This window comes from Hemibagrus wyckioides, linkage group LG11 (assembly GCF_019097595.1).
Source record: "Hemibagrus wyckioides isolate EC202008001 linkage group LG11, SWU_Hwy_1.0, whole genome shotgun sequence".
NCBI classification, from domain to species: domain Eukaryota; kingdom Metazoa; phylum Chordata; class Actinopteri; order Siluriformes; family Bagridae; genus Hemibagrus; species Hemibagrus wyckioides.
The window spans coordinates 9,159,407-9,182,894 of NC_080720.1; the positions used below are offsets into that span (position 1 = coordinate 9,159,407).

Sequence of the window (23,488 nt, forward strand, 5' to 3'; positions counted from 1 at the left end):
GACTTTCTTTTCAGTTCTGTCACCAAATGTGGAGTTTGCACTAACATTCAGATCACATAGCAGTGCAAAAAGTATGCCAGGCATTAATTTATCGCTACTGACTCATTATTGCTGGTATGTACACAAAATTTTAATCGCTTGACCAGTCATTCCAAATAAGTAGATAAGTAAATTATATAAATAAGCAAAAAGAACCCAGATAAAAACAAACTGATAAAGTACATTTCTATTTTCGGTCAAACTACACAATTAACAGCTGTACACAGGATACAAATTTCCAGTTTCAATGCTTTTTAGGCTGCACTTGAAACGCTATTTAACGAGCTACCAATCCTTTAAATGCACCCATGTGGGTGACAGAATTCACAATCCCGCAGTGCAAAGAATATTCTTTCACGAGCCTTTACACTTAACCGTAAAAGGAATATATAGAAGAGATTACATGCCATGAAAGTAATTCAGTTGACTGCAAAAAATTGTGAATCTGAAAAATGATCACATTAAGAAAATACACTGACCCTGCTTTACTGCTGCATAGTGTTGCTCGGCTAGTCTATGTAACCCCTACCATGTACCGCAGCCCAAAATAAATGTAATAATGCATTACATTTTTACTACACCATAAATGGCTGTGTATGTAGGAGTACCTCCATGCAGACGACAGTCATGATGATATAGTCATAGTCTGTACAGCTCCATCTCAGGACATAGGAGCCCTCTTCATTGCCCTCCTGCCTTAGTTTGTGAATGGCGTAGTCCGTGCTGTACACAGAGTAAACACGCAGGAGATTCAAATCACTGATAGCTACAATTACATATGCTGTTGCTTTATAAGGCGTTCATGCTTTTTTTAATGGAGAGAAGTCCGAGATGACTGGTGTATAGATCTATACTGTACCAGATGGGCCCGTGGCAGCCATTCTGCAGATTCTGTACCACAGACGAAGGTGCTACCTCAGTGCAGAGGTAGTGATGGGCATCTACAGTCAATCTGAAATATCCGTCCACCAAAGCAGCAAAAGCCAGAGACTCTTCACGATAGCCCAACTGCAGCTCCTGTATAACAAGATGTCCAGAGAGTTCATAAAGATTACACACAAACAGACAATTACAACATCTACAACTTTTTTTATTAGAATTATATAATAGTGTAATAACAACTAATCCACTAGAAATCCACACATTTCTGTTTACTGCTTATGAATGAAGAACACTGTCAACCATTAGCCTACAACAGTAGCAATATGGCTAATTTACCATGGTTTTGTTGTCCTGTCTGTATATGGTGACACCAGCCTCTTTTGTGACGATGTGAGTGATTTCATGAAAGTCAGAAAAGAGGATCCATCCATTGTTGCCATCGTTGTTATTGCCATTCTTCTGTCTGTAGTCAGTCTTTGTCTTCCTTGATTTACTTCTCTCTTTGAAAGTCAGAGCATTCTGTTCAGGAGGTAATATAACATATTGATTATCAATCTTAACAATGGCAAGAAGAGGACAAAAAAATTAATACATTTTAGATTAGTGTAAAGTCTTAATGGAATGGTTGCTTGCAAAGGGTGCCAATAATTATACACTTTGTTACTATGTAAAACACAAGGGTACTTGTTCCCTCTCTCTCTCTCTCTCTCTCTCTCTCTCTCTCACCTTACATTTAATATGATGTATAATTTACATCCTATGCTCTAACCATGTAAATGATGTTTCTCACCTGATGATGCTTCTTCCTCCATGAGATGCCAGTTGTGCCACACACCTGCACTTCATAAGCCTGTCCCTCATCCCCCATGCTGGATGTGTGTGTAGGTGAGACCTCACCCTCCCCATATACGCACAGGCTTTTAGGTTCCACCGTTTCCCGGCCCAAACCCCACGTCAGCGTCTCCAGCGTGGAGAGGTACTTCACCTTCAGGTCGTATAGGGTGATGTTACTGTCCCGGATGGTCTTGCTGTTGAACTCATTAAGGAAGTTCTTAAAAACGTTGTTGATGCGCATGCGAGTCAGGAAGCTACGCTGCTTAATGGTGCGGTTGAGGCTCTCAGGAATAAAACGCTTGTAGCTAAGAGGGGAAGGAAGAAGAGCAAGAGAATGAATGTTAGAAACAAAGTCAAATGGAAAACAGGAAGTGAGATGGTGTGTTGATTAATTTATAGAGGCTTATGTATGCAGTATAATACTAGTAAATTATAATGGTGTATGTATGGAAATGTATTCTTTGTCATTATCTAGAAGGAAGTCGAATCAAATTCTTTTATACTTTGAAAGCTTACGGATGCCACAATGTAATGTATGCGCACACACAGCTAAACCTAAATGAACTGAACATGGATAAACTTCGGACTCTTGCTTTTCCCACATTTCTTCCTGTGTTCCTCAGGAGTTCTAACTGATTTTTCAATTTTACAGCAATTGTTTTTAATCATTCCTTCGATCATCATGGTTCATTACTAGGAAATGTCCTAAAAACGACACAGTTTATTCAATGAAATGCATCGGAAGCATGATCAAACTGCAGAGAAACACTCAAGAAAACGTTGCTAAAATGTAAACATTAAAAGACAGGCAATGTCAAAAGGCAGCACTGCATAATGCATACCTCTAAGTTCCAAAAGCCAGATAAGAATATGCCTAAATCTACGAAGATGAGTCTGCATTGTTCTCAAATATCTAATGTACACATTAAACAAAGGTTCATAGATCCTACGTAGATCCTTGTAAAATCTACAAAAACAGAAAACAGGGTGGAGAAATCTTCAGACAATCCAATAAGCCACCTCATCAAAGTAGAGGTGTACATCAGGAATGAAGTACAGCGACTGGAACTGGTTTAATCTCCTGTGTCCATAGTGCTAATAAACACAGCAGCATTGCGGTCGATTCAGAAATATGGCTTAAACTTTGAGGGAACTATGAGACATATGCTCTGTATATAGTCTATGGCAGACACAATTTAATTGCAGTAATGTTGCCCAAGTTTTTGAAAGAAACTGGAGACGAAACCTTCCCTCATTTATAAAAGTTAACAAAAATGCAGTGTTTCCCATAATCACATTTGGCTGAGCCCACCCTGGTAAACTGATGTCTGCCAACATATTTTTTTATCCACATTTCAGTTTTTGGTGGCTACATGAACGAGGCTCAAGGTTGGGAGAGAAAGTGTGGGGAAGAGAAGGGAGGGGGAAACGCTATAGAAACTAAAAGCAATCTCCCACGCTTTTCATTATATCGGGTGTGGCTCAAACACATCAAGTGCACAGCGAGTACAACATTCTTTTGTGTGTTCTCCGGAGCCGGTTTTCTATTGTACACATATGGGTAGTGTGTATGATCACATAGAGCTTGTTTTAACAAAATGTACTCCTATTACTTTCTAATACTATATTGCTTTCCCTAATCGCTTGACAGTTACCAAACATGAGGGCTAGTACATGGTTCCTCAGTGATGCAGCCACCACATCGTTTAGAATGGCCGCTCATACTATGTCACAGTTTCACAATGATTAACTGCCCTGTTCCACAAACATCACAATTGTCTTGTGACTAGGAAGAGAACACCACCACCCCTCTAACCTGATTTTGCTCTCTTAGATTCCAAGCCACAGAGGCTGTGGCATCAAAACAGGTAAAACTCTCATGGGGCTCAGATACAGCTCCTCCGTTACCCCGCTCAATGAAATAAAAAGTCACACAATGTATTTTCAAGAGGCAAGGGGCATCTGATACATTATGCCAATTCAGATCGATATTTCATGTTGCCAAAGATATGGGGCGGCACTTTGAACGCCCTTTCAGCTGCATCAGACTGAGCAGCGCTTTAGCTATTAGTTCACTCTCCTCTTTAGCGAGCACTGCTGAAGATTGCAATGATTTATAACTCAACTTTCCAGAACGTTCAGGTTCATCTCAAGGATTTCAGCTTGCTCCCATACATTACAAGGCATCTCAAACTCCATATGCAGCTATTGTGCGAGATCGACGTTAATAAGATACAAATAATGGGAATGCTTATTTATTTGAGAAAGCCCTTTGAGTGAATTTGGAAACAAAAGCTTTGGATAAAATGGTGATATTGTAACTCCAGTTATTTTTAAATCAATGTGAAATTGAAGAGCAGCAACTTTAAACATTATGAGTCATCTGTAACATACATAAGTCAACAATAATAATGAAACAATGATCGCTTTATCCAAACTGTATACTCAGATAACAAAAAGCATTCGCCTCTTTTCAGCCTGATGTGATTTTGCACAATGCGAATAAAGTGCATGAGGTGTCACCTGGTTTCAGCCCCTGATCCTGAGAGGGGCAGGTTGTTGCTCTTGGCATGATGGGTGATGGCGAGGACAGCCATGCCCAAGCACTCGTTCTCTATCTCATGGTGCTCTGCCTCATTCTGTGGGATACGTATCGGTGCCAGTCCTCTTAGAAAGTCATACTGTCCCTATAAACACACAAACACATGACAAGATGACTAGGAACTCTATTATTATGTCTATCCACTTTTAATGAATAACCTTTAGACATTCATAACCACCCAGAAAACAAACGACCTGAAATTTGACCATAAAATAAACAAATGTACGTTAGGTAGTAACCAAGTACCGATATGAAAACATGACTCATTGCAGATGATTTGAATAACCACCTGACCACAATGTTCAGAAAGTCTCAACATAAGATGAGAGTTTTGTTTACTATGATAACGTTCACTTCCACACCCAAACAGTTAGTTCGTTGTTGTTGTTGGGGTTTTTTTTTTTTTTGGAAACCTACCTGAGCAAACAGATAATCAAGGGAGGCAGCATCGAGCAATGGTGTTCCATCTGGGCCTTTAGACCCCTTCTGTTTGCTCAAAGAATGGCGCCACACAGGAGAATCACTCTCAGAGGTTCCGTGCCAGTTTGTGAAATAAAACCTATGAGAATCGAGATAATGATTTAGAACACATACACGTACAAACAGCAGCAAGGATAGCATGTAAATATAGTATCAAGGAAAGCATATAATTATAGCCTGCTGGTATCATGGCTAAAACTGAAATGTGGACATATGAGATGTGTATAATATGTACACAGTACATAAAGTATTACTCTCTCAATTTCTCAGGAGCCAGGGACCTCTTAAAATGACACAATATTTCCATCTATGGTTATCTGTTGGACCTTTCCCATCACAGGACACACTGTATTAAAATGCATCACATAAGTAAGAAAGAAAAGAAAGTAAAGTAAAGGAAAGTAAAGGAAAGTAAAGATAAGGAAAGGGAAAGAAAGAAAGAAAGAAAGAAAGAAAAAAAGAAAGAAAGAAAGATAGACAGACAGACAGATGGACAGACAGACAGATAGAAAAGCAGGCAGACAGGGAAAGAAAGAAAGAAAGAAAGAAAGAAAGACAAACAGATGGACAGAAACAGATGGACAGACAGAAAGAAAGAAAGAAAGAAAGAAAGAAAGAAAGAAAGAAAGAAAGAAAGAAAGAAAGAAAGATAGACAGAGACAGATGGACAGACAGACAGATAGAAAAGCAGGCAGACAGGGAAAGAAAGAAAGAAAGAAAGAAAGAAAGAAAGACAAACAGATGGACAGAAACAGATGGACAGACAGAAAGAAAGAAAGAAAGATAGACAGAGACAGATGGACAGACAGACAGATAGAAAAGCAGGCAGACAGACAGACAGACAGACAGACAGACAGACAGACAGAAAGAAAGAAAGAAAGAAAGAAAGAAAGACAGATAGAAAAGCAGGCAGACAGGGAAAGAAAGAAAGAAAGAAAGAAAGAAAGACAAACAGATGGACAGAAACAGATGGACAGACAGAAAGAAAGAAAGAAAGAAAGAAAGAAAGAAAGATGGGCAGACAAACAGAGAGACAGACAGACAGATGGACAGACAGACAGATAGAAAAGCAGACAGACAGACAGACAGACAGACAGAAAGAAAGAAAGAAAGAAAGAAAGAAAGAAAGAAAGAAAGAAAGAAAGAAAGAAAGAAAGAAAGAAAGATGGACAGACAGACAGATAGAAAAGCAGGCAGACGGAAAAAAAGAAAGAAAGAAAGATGGACAGAGACAGATGGACAGACAGACAGACAGAAAGACAAACAGACAGACAGACAGAAAGAAAGAAAGAAAGAAAGAAAGAAAGAAAGAAAGAAAGAAAGAAAGAAAGAAAGAAAGAAAAAGAGGTCTTGGAACACTTGTAGTCCCCAGATCCCACTTGAAAAACCCTAGCGGTAATAAAAATTTAGGAACACATTATATGATGTAAATTATTTCCAGATGTTTTTAATGCTGTGGCAAATAACACTAGGAGAGTGGCACAAAACGGCTTCCCTGGGCTCATGAGTCATTAAGTTCATACAGTGTGGCGCAGCAACGTATTTGGCGGTCATATAAAAACACAGGGACTCATCCAGTGTTGTCTGTAAATAATCAGAGTAAGCACACCACAGAAGTGCCACATGAGCAGAGAATCATTGTAAACAGGAAGTAACACATTTTTTAAAAAGCCACAGCGGAAGAGAGTAAGTGCAGAGGTGACCATAACCTGTTTGTGTGCACAACAGGTACGCTACATACTAGGAGAACGTGGTTCCAAACCCACAAGTACCTTTCAATACACCGATTCACTCTTATCTTAGTTTCAGTGCTAAAAAGGGAAAATAAAGGGAAATTTTAAGACTTTCTACTGTCTGAGCCTCTTCTTCATTCTGTACCATAACAATTTCTGTCTTTTTATGTCTTTCAATGGGCAGGACGAAACCTGGCTGACCCAAAACCTTTCCATTATGCGGAAATAAACTACTTCTGCTCCAGAAAATACTACAACAATTAGATGCAGGACAATCTATTTTCTATAAACGCAATGACAATTCGAATGAACTCGAGGCTGTAAAGCCCAACAGGACAAATGACCCATGTGGTTATGTTCATATTAAAAAAGAGACACTAAATGTTTTCAAATGTTTACCACATTTTCGCAAAGAAAACTTAACCAAGGCCATTAAACCTATGCTATTAAACCACAAAGCTACAGTCCACAAACGGAACAGCACTAACCAAGAAAGCGTTCATAAACAAATTTCATTAATGCATTATTAATATTTGCTTCATAATGGTTATTTAATTTATAAATAAAGTTCAATCCACAAAGCCAAAACCCATTCTTATTATGCTATAACTATTTTCATTCACTCAATCCAACTCTGAGTCACGCATTGACACACATCTGCTGAGACTGAACTAAATGGTCGACGTGACAGCGAACAAATTGCCCATGTCCGTGTGTACATTTTTCATGGAACAGTGCGTTGGCTCACAACGTTGTGCAATGTCTGTCAAAAGTCACACAGCTTGCTACTGTTTAATATCCGTATCAGTAATATGCGGCATGATTTCTTTAGCCTCTTTATACACCGATTCTAATCTTCACTACACACTGGAACCATCCAAATCATCATTTTACCAGCTTAAATTAGCAGTGTGAACGGGGAGCAAGAAACATAAAATCCACAAAATCAACATAATGCTTACGCAGTGATCAGGTTACTGTGATGATGTCTGAGCTCTAACCTGACATGAAATTTTGAGCACAACCAAACCATCACCAGAGAAGACTCAGCACCAAACAACAAATAATGGGTTTATTGGGTGAACATAATGTGACATTGCTTATAAAATGTCAATAAGTAGTTTATATTCATTTATCAGGAAATGACTTCCAGAGTTTCGTCTTGAGAACTTCCCGTGTTTGTTGTTTTCAGTGCTCTGCTTTGAAAAACACTACATTGCAAATGTATCATCTGCTTTGCAGATTTATCCGTCATCTATTTGGACCATGGTTCTGAAAGTGGGATCTGGGATTCACCAGAATCCCAGAGGTCCATGATGTACATCCAGGGGTCTCAGACTGTATTACATGACCGTGGTGGATATTCAATCAATCAATCAATCAATCAATCAATAAGCATCAAATTGTTAGGGTTATTATATCACCCTCGTAATGGTTCATTGAAAACACAATAACTGACAAAAAAAAGTGTAAATAACAACAACACCACCTTCAGTCTAACCACAGCTTTAATAAATCCATTAATTGCTGCTAATATGAATACAATACTAAGTGGAAAGTTTAGGAACACAAAGCTCTTACAGCTTGAACTAGTTAATACATATTTGCAAAATGAAATCTGTGTTGTAATTATAAAGAAGGAATCATTTTATCCTGAATGGAAACTTCAAAAAGTTCAGGATCAGGCTATTATCACTGCATAGAGACTTGAAGTCTTGTTCATCTAAGTATTCGGTTTTAGACTTTACAAAATCCTCTCACACCTCATGTAACCATAAAACTATTCACATGTGAGTTCTCAAACATTTTACAGCCAGGAATCCAATTAGCTGTACAAAATAAATTTGACAGATGTATTTTATGTACTATTTAAATATTAGGCCCGCTACTTAAATGCTTACAATGATACACACGGTGTACAATAAGAGCCGGAGAGCAAGAGCAATGCTTTAGTGCGTCATGGTATTAAGATTAATATAAACAGTGAGATAAACAAGGGGGGGGGGCTTAGAAAGCTGGTGGAAATGCAGATTAAAATGCTTTTAATAATGCAAATGAAATTACTGTGCTAAAAAAAAATGACCTGAATATAAAAGTGTACCCAGCAAGAAAGAGAGATATGATGCTGATACTTGAGATCCAACATCTAAATGCTGAAGCAATCTCCAGTAATGTCAGTTCTAAGGACATATTGTTTACTGTCAAAAACACTTACCTCATGCGGTAGTGAAGCTTAATACTGGTGTCTTCAGTGATCTTAAATACATGATTGGGTGCATACCAGAGCGCCTGACTCTCTTCATACAGGGCAAACAAGTTATGGCACAGGGGTGAAATACCTGAAAGAGTAACACACAAAGCGATTAGGAGAAGAATTAGCAGTTCAAATTTCCTTATTTTTGTTGTATTTTTTTAACCTGGACTTGAGAACATGCAAAACTTCAGAAACTGGACTACAGACAAAAATGCATTGTGAGGCATTTAAAGAGCATTATGATTCAGATGTCACTGCCTCTGTTGCCTATCAAACTGAAACAGAATATAACTGGGTGGTTAACTGTATCAGTGAACTTGAGATAAGCGATGCACATTGCTAGAAAAGGACAGTTTAATTCATTTGTCTGAGCATTTAGGGAATGAACTTATCCATAGTTTATCCACAGATTCTATTCTTGCCTATTTGGGTAATCTTGGATAAGGATTGTTAATGGAATTTAACAAATATGTAGATAACACCAGCCAATGTGCTTAAAGCCAAATGTCTAAAGCCCTGCTACCTAAAAGTGATTTTCCTATAGACTTCAATGTCACACTTGGATTAACCGGCATATTAGATCAATTGGGTTTTTAAATCAGATAACTATTGTCAAAATCCCTGATGTACCTGTGCCACAGCTGGAATCTATAAATGCCATTTTGTCCTTTTGGGCCGAAAAATATTTTCCAATTCCTCTAACTAGGGTTACAATGATTATTCTATGACTGTGAAAATTTACTGACATGGGTTTTATATTCAACCAGTTATTCATTTAACGAATAAGAGAAATGTGACAGCAGTGTTCAACACAGCGAGCAGTACTGACGCTACTGTACCACCCGGTGTTGTGCACAAAAAGCAGCTTTCATGCCCAACGCTTGCGAGGCAGTTTTAAAGAAGACAAAAACATATTGACAAATTCCACTTGCACAATACAGGCTGCTTGCTTAGATAACATGAAGCTGAATCGAGCCATCTGAAGAATGCAGGGACAAAAAGCTTTAATGTTGCTTCATGCTGAGTGCATGTGAACATGACTTATACATAAGTGTGACGGCTGCGATATCTCTCTTTCTTTCTTTCTTTCTTTCTCTCTCTCTCTCTCTTTCTCTTTCTCTTTCGCTCTTTCTAGCAGATAGGGCAAAGTGATGAACAAAACCAGCAAAACTACTGCACCGCTTCACTCGTTAAAGGGAATGACAGGAAACAATGAATTTTCATTCAAAAGTCCAGAGCTCCTGTTTGTTAAGTGAATTATAAACATTATAGCTTTAATAAACATTTCACTCAAATGGCTTAATTGCAGTGGTTAGTAAAAAATGTGAAGAAATTCTCAAATATAACGAGGCCATTAAGTTTAGTGCGTAAGCTTTTTCATTTTTGACTTGTTAATATTAAAGAAGGTGAACAGCTATGTGATTTTACAGCGACGATAAAGGGCTAGCTTTTTATTAGCTTTGTTAGCTTTTTATTTATTTCACATAAATTCCTCACGAAATTCCTTATTTGTAACAATGTCTTGGTTGTTATTGTAACAGTGATTAGCAGCAGAGGAGAAAGTCAGTAGTGTAACAAGACACTAAATGTCCCTCACAATTCTGCTCAACTTTTATTTAAAAAAATAAATAAATAAATGGCAAATAAATAAATCAACAAAAATGCCAAATCACATTTGTTCTAGCTATTCCCAATCACAAGCCGATACATATATCATTTGTTCATTAATTAACATAAATAATCAACTATTAAAGTATCTGGGTTTTTTTTGCAGTCCTTGTTTTGACTTGTGGTTTAGATATGTGCAAAACAGAAACATTCATGAAAGACACTGGTTTTCAGAACTATATATAGTAGAAAATGTCAAAATTTGGCCATGTGATGGGATTTCCCAAGCAGCAGAACACTGAACACTGAACTTTAATCCAAGTTGTACAGAGTAATCAAACAAAGAGGATCACTGACTCAAACGCTTCACGACTGTGACGATTTGTACAGAAACATCTTTTCTCAGTTCATGTACAGTTTTTACTAGGCAGCCGACATACATGTTAATACACAAGCGGTTTCAGGGCCTCTTGTAATTCGACTGTGTTTTTCTATGATGTTCTTGCATAAATTTCCTTTTCCTCTCTTGCTACCCAGCCCTACCCAGTGTTGGCCTCAGCACAACTTAGAGGAAATCCTCAGTCTGACTGTACTCCTCGGCAGCCATTTTGTGTTTTGAGTTTGTGTTCGAGTATTGATTGGCAGCCAAATATACACATTCCATTCCACTTAGATATCTGGGATGAAACCTAACTGCATGGAATGGAACAACAAACAGCAAACAGCTACAAGAGCACTCTCCTGCTTTTACATAATGGCATTTGTATGACAGAACGCAGATCACAAAACTACAATTCACATCAAAAATGTTGTGCCTTCGATTGGCCTTAGGTATTTCCACATGCAAAACTGTATATGGAGCTTTTCAAACTATTTAATAGTGTCCTTTTGTGCTTGTGAGTGGAAGCCAACAATACATAAAATACAAATATTCAACAAAACAGGGCTTATATATAGAAAAGAATATATAAGGATGACAGATAGTGACAGATCAGGCGCAAACAAAAGCCCCAACAGATAGGCAAAGCAGTTAGCATTACAGTAAGCCATTCTTTCAAATCTCTAATGTGTTTGAGGGCAAAACATTTTTAAAAATGCCCAGAGAGGGCAATACTCAAGTCTCGTACACCAGGGCACAAATCCTGAATCATTAAATTAAATGAATACAAAATAGAATGTCACTTTAAATTGCCCGTCTATGTACAGTATAACCATATCATTGATTTATCAAATGGGCATTAAAACCACACAAAAAAATATTTTATAAGCCATGTTTCAAAAGACAGACGAAAAAAGACAGCCAGGGACATGTGAATTATTTTATATTGCGCAGTTTAATTGTTTAATTCCAATTCCAGCTGCTTCATACAACAGACAGCTGTGTGATTTGTTCAGTCACATCATGTCTATGACCCCATCCTGTCCTGAGTATTAGATACACTAGAACAAATACTTTTCAACGCTACGTTTAGTGTTAATTGAGTGAGTGAGTGTTGACAATGTGCTGTCTGACAAACTGACAAACCTCAAAATGGTAAGTGATCTAGTCTAAAATATCAAGTGCTTGAGTCCAGTTTCAAATGGTACAATAGTGAAATATCAACAAACTTCAAGTTCAGTTTAAACAGAATTCAGCAGTACTAAGGTTTTAATCTCATTTGGTATGTCTTATATCGTTCACTGAAAATGAAGCCCCTTCCTCCAAACACAAATGCTTCTCAAAGGCAATCAGTCTAGCAAACAAGTGCTACAAAGAGACGCACTTAAAAAAATACAATAAAATAAAATCATCATCATCATCATCATCATCATCCAATACACAGATATCAGACTCACCATTTCAAAAAGAAATTGTGGTCTTTGTATAACAGCCTCATGGCTCCAAATCTATAAATCCCCTGTGCACAATTATGTGGGAAATGATACATACAAAAAATAAGAATTCAGCTGTAATATCATACAAATCCATTACCCCAAAAGAACACTAGAGGAACAGAAGCCCTTCAGCTCAGTACACTGAGTACACAACTGTCAGGTTCCAGACATTCACTAATAAACAAGCATGAACCATGCAAATATACTCTAGAGCTCGCACGCCAACAGCAAATACAATGAGTTGTTGAATTCTCAGATCTCGGTGGTCAGAAGATGTTGATTTATGTTCTACAAGGCAAATAGTAATAATATACTCATTCAAACTGTAAATGTGCACTGTGTAGATTTTTTCGTTCTAATGTTATTTCAATAAAGACTAAACCTAAACATGTTCTGAGTTCAGCACTTTCTACACGTCTGGCTACAGGAAGATATCCGCTGCCGCTGGGTCATTACACATGGGGTGAAAACAGGAAAATCCGTGAAGAAAGTATTCTTCCTTTGGTTCTATAGGCAACAATTCACAAAGCATGATCTGTGTATTAAGGGCAAAGTATGCTTTGAAATTTCTGGTTAAAGGCATTGGTGGGGTTTTTATTATTATTATTTTGTTTATTAACGCCACAAACATACCTTACAGCACAGTGAAATTCTTTTCTTTGCATATCCCAGCTAAGGAAGTTGGGGTCAGAGCGCAGACGCAGCTATGATACAGCGCCCCTGGAGCAGAGAGGGTCAATTGCTCAATTGCCCAGCAATGGCAGCTTGGCGGTGCTGGGGCTTGAACCCTCCGATCAACAACCCAGAGCCTTAACCACTTGAGCTACCACTGCCAACATTATTTATACCAAAGGCTTCCTTGGTAGATAAGAGTATCATATTTAAAGATGAACCTTTCTTTAGTTTCACTCTAACTGGGTTCCAACTAAAGCTTGGGACATGGAACTCTGAAGCAGGAACGTACAATTATCATTCATCATTTATCGTTCGGAAAAAACCCACATGAAAAATAAATTACATCTAAACCCTGATTATTGCTCCATGGTGAAACATTCTGTAAAAGTAATGTTTATTAAACATTAATGGAAGTCTCCACTACCCTGCATTTCTCTTTCAACACAGAGGAAATAAAACAGAGATGCTGGTAAGGGAACAGCTATTGATAGCTGTTATACCGTAAATGACTTTAAAAACGTTACCCGTAACAATAAACGAACAAAAAGTATAATTAGATTTTTAAAAATCCGTCCAGCAAAATCTATCTATCTTTCCCTCCTATGCCATTCCCACATTACAAAATCAAGCAATCCTACCACCTACCAGCTGAATCCTATGCCTTCCATGAGGCTGCAGACCATCTCATCTTACCAGACTTCCTTCCTTTTATCACTGTAAACAACCCCATAACATCTGGTAATGTACCAAGTGCCTTCAAGACAGCAAGGGTTACACCCATGAAAAAGCCTGATACCACAGGCATAAGCAACTAACAACCAGTATCACTTCTCTCTTTTGCTTTTCAAATTCTTGAAAATGTTTCTTACGATTAGCTCTTTTTTTCCCTGGATGGAGTCATATGCTAACAAATCTGGCTTCAAAGGCAGACAATCAATCACAAGGCTCTCCTGTCCATCTTCAGGGTTCCTGAAACAAGTGGCACAGTTGGAGGCGCTCATTTCAGGTGACATCTTCACCATGCAGTCACTTAACTGGTGCCCCAAGGCTCAGTGCTGTGTCCTCTTTTGTTCTCTCTCAGTGGCACCATATCCTCACATAGGGTTACATGCCACTATTATGCTGATTACTCATCCTATTATCCCTCAGACATGTGTGTATCTGCACAGATCTAAGTATGTCTGCCAGACATCTTGTCAATAGATGAAAGTAAAACCCAGCAAAGCCAAGCTGCTGCATCCACATGTCAAGATCTTGTGATCTCCCTGGGCAACTCCCAGATCATCTCTGGGTACTCCTGGACAACTGACTTGAATTAGTCACGCAAGTTTCTCTTTTAAAGACGAGGAGGATCTGGACATTTGTATCCGCAGAGGCCACCCATTCAGTGCTTATTCAGTCAATTCTCCCTGGGGCTGGAAAGCAGCTTCAAGAATTGTTTGCATGCAACGTCCCCAAACACTGAAGTACCATTATTATAGCTAGTTCCTGAATATTTAAGGGTTAAAAGGCATTCACAGTGGTGCAAACTGTTTATTTTAGTTGTCAGTAGTGTTGCCATGCATTTGCTCCTCGTTTGCATAGGTAAGGTTTTCAACTTCCCAGCTTAAAACAAACCTCATGCTACAACTTTGACACCTGCTCAAAATTTTGGCTTGTTTCTATGCAAAATGAGCGGGATGCAAGATTTTTCTTTGCTGCATGCTGAATGAACCGCTATGGGTCATCCATAGGATTCCTATGTCTTAAATGGTATATGTCAATCATTTTTTCCTATATTGCTGAGTAATTATAATTATAATTGCCCTATATATATATATATATATATATATATATATATATATATATATATATATATATATATATATATGTATATTTATGTATATATATATATATATATAATATATATAATAATAATAATATATATATATATATATATATATATATTATATATATATTTTGTACTCAAAGTACAAAAAAATGTGTGTGTATATATATCTATATATATCTATATATATATATATATATATAGATATATATATACATACACATTTTTTTGTACTTTGAGTCCATTTTGTATATATAGAATATTTATTTTAATTTTTAATTAAGACATTTAGAACTAAAGCAGTCTCTGGCAAAATAATTTAATAAGTTCTATCTTATCTTTATTGCCTAGAATGAAGCATTTAATTGTCATAAAGGGTCAGTGGCACAGTATGAGTCTGGAATGGCACACTAAAAACACAAGGCTGTAAAACTGCTTTCTCTGAGCACAAATGAGCAAGTTATAGATTCGTTACCATGTGTTATACGTTAGCATGTACTAAGGCTTCTGTGTCGGTGTACTTACGACATCTCTTGGCGGCCTCTACACACAGGTCCTCGGCGGTGTGGCAGCCTTTAAAGTACTCGAGTTGGTGTGTGTCAGATAGGTAGAAGTGGATCTCGAGGCCTTTCATGATGGCAGGGACGGCCAACTCCACCTTCTTCTGTTTCTTCATCTTCCCACACAGCTGCCTGCCCAGCTCCATGACTACTAACTTTGGCATTCAGACACTGTAGCAGACAGACAAAGAGAAAAGGACAGACAGAGAGACTTAGACAAGCACATTAGAGATGCAGTCAGTTATTTACAAACCCTGTTCATAAACTATTAGCTCATACTAAAGCTAAGTGAATCTTTTTCTTAGCATGTATATTAAATTATTATTATTATTATTATTATTATTATTAACAATCACTAATGCTTAAGTAGGAATAAAGAGGCTGACTGGAAGCGCCTTCTGCAAATAGATCAAGGCTGTGCAATTAATTGATTTTTTTTTTTGCTTCTTCATATAATAACCATAATTGACTGTGATGACAGTGAGCTGGCTAAAGTTCATGAACAGTGTGTTGTGTTCATAGACTGGTGCATTAATTAATGTCTGTCTGGTTAACTGGCTTCTGAAGAGACTACTGAAAATATAGTTGAAAGGCAGTGCGTTTTGAAAAGAAATAATCACAAAATGGAATAACGCTGTTTAGTTATTAACAGTCTGAATAATTATGATTTATCATTAGTTCAATAAGGAAGGGGAATGCCACTGTTACACAGCGGGGGGGGGTGTTGGTCTCAGTTCCAGGACAACAAAATTGTAGTTGTATCTCCAAGGCTTATGTGAGTGAACACACAAATAGTACCAGTGCATGATTCATGTGACGATGGTTTGAGAGGAAAGAACCTTTTTCCGCTGGTAATTTAGATTCAAACAATAGCCATTTCCTCTGGTGGGATGGGCACTAGAGTTAAATCCAAGTTCTGCAACTGTAATCTGATACTCCGGAGTAATCTGCAGTATGGTCAGTGCAAATCATCAATACACTGAAGTGCAATTAAAGTTTAATCATAAAAAAAGAAGTCGCAAGACCTCAGTTATATTAAGTAATAGCTCAAGGATCCCTATACCAGTTGGATCACAGCCACTTACACAATACGATACAGGAGCACAAACACAGTTACTCAGAAAAAAAACATTCAAGAGAGCAGGACAACAAAAAGGTAATCTGACATTAAAAGGTAACATAAAAAGGTGACAAACCAAACCAGAGAAGATGGTCTGGATGTTTGATGTGAACGGATTCTGAGTGAGGGGTTGTGTAAGTGTCTAAACACTTCACCTGTCCTAATGGGTAGAGATGAATGAGTGAAGATTTACTTAATTTCTTCCCCATCATAAAAAAAAAAAAAATCAGATGATATCAGATATCACGGTACAAAATGTGGCATAAAGTGTGAATTTTGTCATGTTGGCCTTCTTAGGTGGGTTTCAGGTGTGATGTAATGCAACTGCAGTGTTTATGTCACTGTGTGGACCTGAAGAATTCTATTTCTTTTGCATTTATCAGATTATTTTACGCATGTAAATGTACTCCTAGTGCTCATGAAAATCAAGCAAGGCGACTCTGAAGTGGAACCACAGCATCCGGCATTATAAAGACAGCACTACATTTGTCCATAACACTTGGCCATAATACGATACTCTGACAAATAACAACACTGTTTCCCTAATAGTGGATTTATACAAATTGTGTACTCAAACAGTGGTGTTATTCATCTGCTGTAAACAAGCCGTCTATATAAACGAGCCAACCTTCTGTGCGGGAGGCTTTGAGCTTTATGGATCGATTGTGCAGAATTTCCCTATTCCCTCTTAGAATAATTTTTGTGAGTCTCGTGTTTTGACTTCCTTCTCAGTACTGCTTTCGCCGACAAAGCCTAGAAAAAGCAGAAGTCTTTTTGCTTTCAATTTGAAGCTATGATTCCGTCCAGAATGGAGCCTAGATCATAAAAGTGTTTTAGCAGCCTGGGATCCATATGAGTTTTACCGCGATCGAATTATTGAAAGGGGGAATAATTAAAAATCGTTTTAGAAATGGTCAAATAATTCAAAATAACGATTTTACTATAAAAACTCCTGCTTTCCACAGTCTTACCTCACTGAAAATTCATGTACGTACATCAGCTAGTTAAATTGACGCAAATTATTTTTATAGGTGATTTGATCATGTATTTACAAAGCGACATCATATGCTGTGTTCCCACCAGATTTCAGGATGGACGCTGGATCTGTGAGGCAGTGACATTACCACGCTCTGCTATCGTCCTGCACTTCAATTTACCCATGTCCGTTTACCACTCTAGTCATTTCTTCCTGTCCGTGAGATTTTATAATTAAAGGCTGGTGCTCACTCAAAATAATTCATAATTAGTTTAAGAAATGAAATTTTATGTAAACTATATACTACATAACATGCTCTCTTACATCTGACTGACCACATATTTCCTTTTTCCGTGTATGGCAGTAAGGATTCCTATATTGTTCCAGCTTGCTGGCTATCTGAATGCAGGTAAATAGGTGTGTTTAAGTTCACACTAAGACACGTGGCAGTGTTTATCAGGACTGCACTGTTTATCTTGAGCTCACATGCAACCATGAATGTCCTGTCACTCATTACTCATCATTTATACCACAAAAACAAAAACTATTATCATGTTAGTCACCACAGAAGGGTGGATGCTGAAACAATGTGTGTAAGCTTTGAGTTGAAATCCCAGCATCAGCGAGCTGCCACTGTTGTGCTGTTCAGCAAGAACTATAATCTCTGTGACAGATGCATCTTTGTCTGATTTGGAAGTCACTTTGGATAAAAGCATCAGCCGAAAGGAGTAAAACGTAAAACGGGGCAGTGGGGGGAAAAAAAAAACCCAGTGAATTATGAACTTAATCTATAATCTACTATAATAATAAAAATTTACAATTTATTGTCATTAACACATTACTGATTTTTCAATTCAATTTGTTTGTATTGCACTTTGAAGAATGGACATTGTCTCAACATAGAGCAAAAAAAATTTGTTTAAAATGAAGTTTTTTTCCCAGTGAGCAAGCGTGAGGCAATGGCGGCAAGGGGAAAAACTCCCTGAGATGATATGAGGAAGAAACTGTCATCATATGTGTGTGCTTTTCTTAATGACACACACTGCTGTTTTAACACGTATGTGCTGTAACTTTGATGAGTTTTGATTTTATATGGCATGGTCCCGAAAAAGCACCTTTCACCCAACAGCTGACTAAATCATTAGACTAAATGAAATCCTGAGCTTATTGTTTCCATTTGGAATTGGTCATTTTATTGATGACATTGAAACTGGAAAAGAAATTGGACAGATCACATTTTAATTCCAGACAAGCTAACATTATTATAGCTACTGATGTCTGGTTTAAACCCATTTTAATTCAAACCAATCCAACAGACTAATACCTATAGGAGCTGAATAAGATATATAATAAACTCACGGTTTCAAATCACACATCTCCTGGCACCGCCACACTTCCCTGGACCCCACATTATCTTAAAACTAACATATTCTCATCTTTCTTCCGCTGACAAATAAAGAGCGGTTTGTTGGTGGTATCTGCTGCAGCTTAAGAGTCATACATGTCACCATTGTTCTCATTTCCTGTAGGCTTCGACACACAGAGTGCTGCTAAAGAGAGCCGCGATCATCCTTTCACTGCACTGAGATGCTTCTACAGGTTGGCGTAGGCTATCTGTATGATTCACACACGTAAGTGTGCGTGAAACGAATGAAATGTCACCCAAGCATCTGTGGGGCTCTGCTAGAACAGCTTCAAACGGTGGCACTTTTCCCCAGGTTGTCAATTGGAAGAAATCTACCATCACCACATCAACAAAGGTTCACATTCTTAACCAAAACATTAAACACACACAATGCACGCACTGCATTACATGTTAATCAGCAGAAATTCTTTTCGGACAACGGCTGTTTAAAACGCATCTATTTAGCATTTTGAAAAGGTTGAATTCGATTAGACCGTGGTGTAAATAAAGTAGGTTGCGACGCACACTTCTGCAAGTTTCTGAACCATTACGGTCGTCTAAAATGACTGTCAGAAAGTAAAAGGATCGCTGTGTGTTTCTAACAGTCGCCATGTTAACAACCTGAAATGACTAAGCTCTTGGGAGCTTTCCAGCCTTAGACATGATTTCCTTTAGCCTCGCTCCTGAAACCACTTTCTCTTTGGAACAACAGGGGCACAAAACTCAACTAATAAAGTCAACTGAAACCTACAAATGCCCACAGCAAATTTTTTTAATTTTTAAAGCATATCTCATTAGAAAACTGTCTGGATTGAAAACTGAAATTGTGTTTGCTCTAAGTGAAGAAACAGTCCTAAGGTTACGGAGCAGATCATCTCGGCTCAATCTGATAACAAATGTGTAGAACGCAGTCCGATTTAGCAACGAGAGAAAGAAGAAAAACATAAAAAAAAAAAAAACAACAACAACAATGTCTGGGAAAAGAAGAAGTGACTGACAGTTAATGGCCACTACAGAGCTCGGAAACCATGGCTAACCAAAGCTGACCTTTAAATGTTAAAACATTTCAACACATTACCAACCTACAGTTAACCTACAAAGCCATCACTTTCAGACCCATTTTCATCATTCTCGCCAACATTATAGCACTAAAAACAAGCTAAAAACTAATGTTTCTCTTCAGATGGAACGTATTCACTTCTCCTATCTGTTCTTTAAAAAAAAAAAAAGGAAAAAAAAACATCCCTGGGCTTAATTGAAATAGACATCTCATTAATGATGGCTTTAGATTTGGGGAAATTATTATTTTGGTGTAAGCATATGGCACTGGACCTCATAATGAACAGCTGATATGCACCTGATTTAGCTGAAAGACTGCACTCTTATTACAAGAGTCTAACTACCAAAATGTAAATATGAAAATTTATAAAAAAACTTTTTTTTTTTGCTATTAATATTGCCTAATTTGTGCCTTAATTTTTTTTTAAAAAACTTTCACCTTTGTTTTTTTTTTTTTTTACAGGAACAAAAAGATTACCTATATATATATATATGTATATACACAATATGATATTTTTTTAAAAAGTGGGAGTAAAACGCTTTTGGTGAGGTATAAAGTACAAGTTTGCGTATTTATCTAAACTTTTTTTTCCCCACAAAGAAAGAAAGAAAAGAAAAGAAAGAAAGACTGCGGAAGAGTGAAATAAAACACGGCCGCCTGCTTGGTTAGCTTTGTGCTCTCTCTCTCGCGCGCGCGCGCACACACACACACCATGTACTTGAACCAGGAAAATACAAGCAACTAAAACCGCAAACAACGTAGTTTGTATTTCTTACACTTAGTTAGTTAGTTAGTTAGTTGTTTAATAACACTGGTGTTAGTTCATAACTACTCTGAACTCAAGACAAAACGCACACCTGTCTACGCGCACGCAGCCTTCTTAAATCTTTAACATTAGCCAAATATTTGTTATTTAGCAAAGCTGTTATGGTTAGCTAGCGAGCCTTTTTAATATGAACGACAAAGCCAGAACTAATTCCAGTCAGCTAGAGAAGGGTACAAAACACTAAAATAAAACGATGGAGAACATAAACAAGCCCAGGGGGAGAGAGGGAGAGTCGGTGTTACAGATCAATAGCGCGATATAGGAAAGTTAGCGCAGCGAGCTAGCGACAGAGCTAAATCCGCTCCAATAAGACGAGCGAAAGATTTTTTCTCTCCTTCTTACCAGAGCAAGATAAAGTTACTTCCGTCCGTTTTCAATCATCGCCAAGCCAAGGGTTTAAAACAAGAAAAAAACAAGAAAGCTCTTCGTCTTCGGATTTGATGAAATATCTGTTAATCTTGCGTGTAGAATGGATATTTTCCGTTGAAAATATTTAGTTTCATTTCTTGGTTATAATGCACGGCCACTCTTCCTGCCTGAACAAACCTTTCCTATCAAGCGTCTATAGATTCCCGACAGTAGGGGTTCGCCACCAACGCGTTACTCGGCTCTCATTGGTTCAGCGCCCTGTCAGTCAAAAGTCAAGCCAATCGCGTTGCTGCTTAGGAGGCTGGACAGCTACGGCTCTGAGCCGCAATATATTCAGTCACGTTTAAGGCACCTTGACAGAGTTATTTGAGTGCTGTGCGCGTGCATATAATATAATATTCTCTACTCATTATTTGTTTTAAATAAATAATAATAATAATAATATATATATATATATATTTTTTTCTTTTAATAATTCATAATATTGCAGTGCGATCTTAAATTAAGGAATCAGGAAAATTACTATTAAGGTCGTTACAACTGAACAGACAAAATATGTAACAAATTACTATTATTATTGTTGTTGTTGTTGTTGTTTTATTGCTTATTATTATTATTATTATTATTATTATTATTATTTAATCCCCTCAAGCATTTGTGTTTGTTAATGTGTGTGTGTGTGTCTGTGTGTGTATATATAATCCTTTCATAATTAGTGTTTATTAACACCATAACTAACCTAGTAGTAATGACATTACTAAACTCAACTTACAGGCAGTGGTATTAGTTGTTTATTGTTTGACATAGCAATTACTCTAACTAACCAAAACCTCAAAAAAAAAAAAAAAACCCAAACAAAAAAAACCCTCATCTGATTTTATTCTTCGTTGCAATCAAAAACATCTGTATTGACCTTTATTGTACGTATTAAATACAAAAAAAATAAACATTAATAAATGTCAATAAATATTATAATCATTATTATTATGCTATTCTTATTCTATAGTTACTATATTAAACTGAGTCTAAATAAAGCCTGCATTCAGTTGAATACAAGATTATACCTTCGACTGATACATATAAAGAAATGGTTTGTTGTTTCTCACAGCCTCTTGTTGTAAAGACTACAGCACAGCTTGAGAAAATCAACACTCTAGTGCCCCAGTGTAGTCAGGTCCTGGTTAAGCCTGTCCGTCGTTAGGTCCAGCACAACAAGGCAGCTCATATTTCACTGACGTGGTTGTTCAACACTGCAGAAGGTCTTTAAGACCAGGAGGTCTAGCCTGCCTTGTAAGGGAGGGACTTCCCGTCCTCACAATCAGACGAGTTGCCAGAAACTGTGGGCTGCAATTTCACAAGAAGCCTGGTGTGGCAGAGCACTTAGGGATGCTGGCGCAGATCAATAACCTATTGATTGAATGTTTGTGGAGACTTTAACTATTCTCGTCAGAAATAGCCTGAAATACACAGCTATAAATGCTCTCTCATTTGTGAATATTATACAATCCTATTTCAGCATAAGTAGATGTACATACATGAATATGTTACACTGATTACAAAAAAAAAAAATGATGAGATCATGTACTGGCAGTTCTGTGTGTGGTTATGTGATAGATAGACAATAGTCTATATAAAGTATGTAATGTGATGCACTAATGCACAGTGACACAAACAGAAAATGCTAAAGTCCCACTGGAAACTCCTAACGTTGGATGAGTCAGAGGCTAAGTATGGCAGTGAGTTTGTAGAGTCATGAAGCTCAGCCAACGGCAATATTTCTAGCTTTCACGCAAGGACATAGGAACCAAGCCAGGAGCGGGAACTATAACCCATCTATCCTATAAAATTTGTGCTCAACAGGAAACGTGGAAATGAGAACAGGAAAAGGTCAAGAAAGGAATCAGAAAAAAAAGAAATGAGCTTTTGACCTAAAGTTTATTTGCACTGACTCCACTGACTACTGTAATAGAAAACTGTTAATTTTACTATTTGCAAATCCTCATAGTCCTTATACATGTTCACAAATAAACGGACAAGGTATACTCATAAACCTGAAATTCACAAAGGAATTTTTTAAGGCGTATCTGAACATTTTTTTTCTGCAGATCTTATTTTTCTTATTGAGGTTAAGCTTAGGGGTAGATTTAATTGTAAACTTACAATTAATATAGATACGTGTTTGTGGGAGAAAAAAAACATGAAAGAATTAGTAAATATGTCAATGCGTGAAAGTATTTCATTTAAAAACAAATTTGGGGGATTTCCAAACTGACAGGAATGGTATGAAACATGGCCAATCTTCACATAATAACAGTAACAGTATGCAAACATGTTGTGTTTCGTGGAAATTTCATAAGCTTAT

General features: G+C 37.4%; 1 protein-coding gene across 2 annotated transcripts in view; it reads right to left on the reverse strand.

The window, feature by feature from the left end:
* The window catches only part of jak1 (Janus kinase 1), a 39,131-nt gene extending 16,808 nt beyond the window's left edge, over window positions 1–22,323 (reverse strand). The window contains exons 1-9 of one of the 2 annotated variants that reach the window (XM_058404145.1): window positions 22,191–22,323; window positions 15,336–15,541; window positions 8,786–8,909; window positions 4,775–4,916; window positions 4,279–4,442; window positions 1,712–2,060; window positions 1,258–1,440; window positions 899–1,056; window positions 648–762 (exon numbers count right to left, since the gene is read on the reverse strand). In XM_058404145.1, coding sequence (XP_058260128.1) covers window positions 648–762; window positions 899–1,056; window positions 1,258–1,440; window positions 1,712–2,060; window positions 4,279–4,442; window positions 4,775–4,916; window positions 8,786–8,909; window positions 15,336–15,534 — 1,434 coding nt within the window. In that variant the 5' untranslated portion in view covers window positions 15,535–15,541; window positions 22,191–22,323. Of the gene's footprint in view, window positions 1–647; window positions 763–898; window positions 1,057–1,257; window positions 1,441–1,711; window positions 2,061–4,278; window positions 4,443–4,774; window positions 4,917–8,785; window positions 8,910–15,335; window positions 15,542–21,099; window positions 21,322–22,190 lie in introns of those variants that run through there. The other variant, XM_058404144.1, reaches the window with a different exon arrangement.
* Window positions 22,324–23,488: the final 1,165 nt, after the last annotated feature.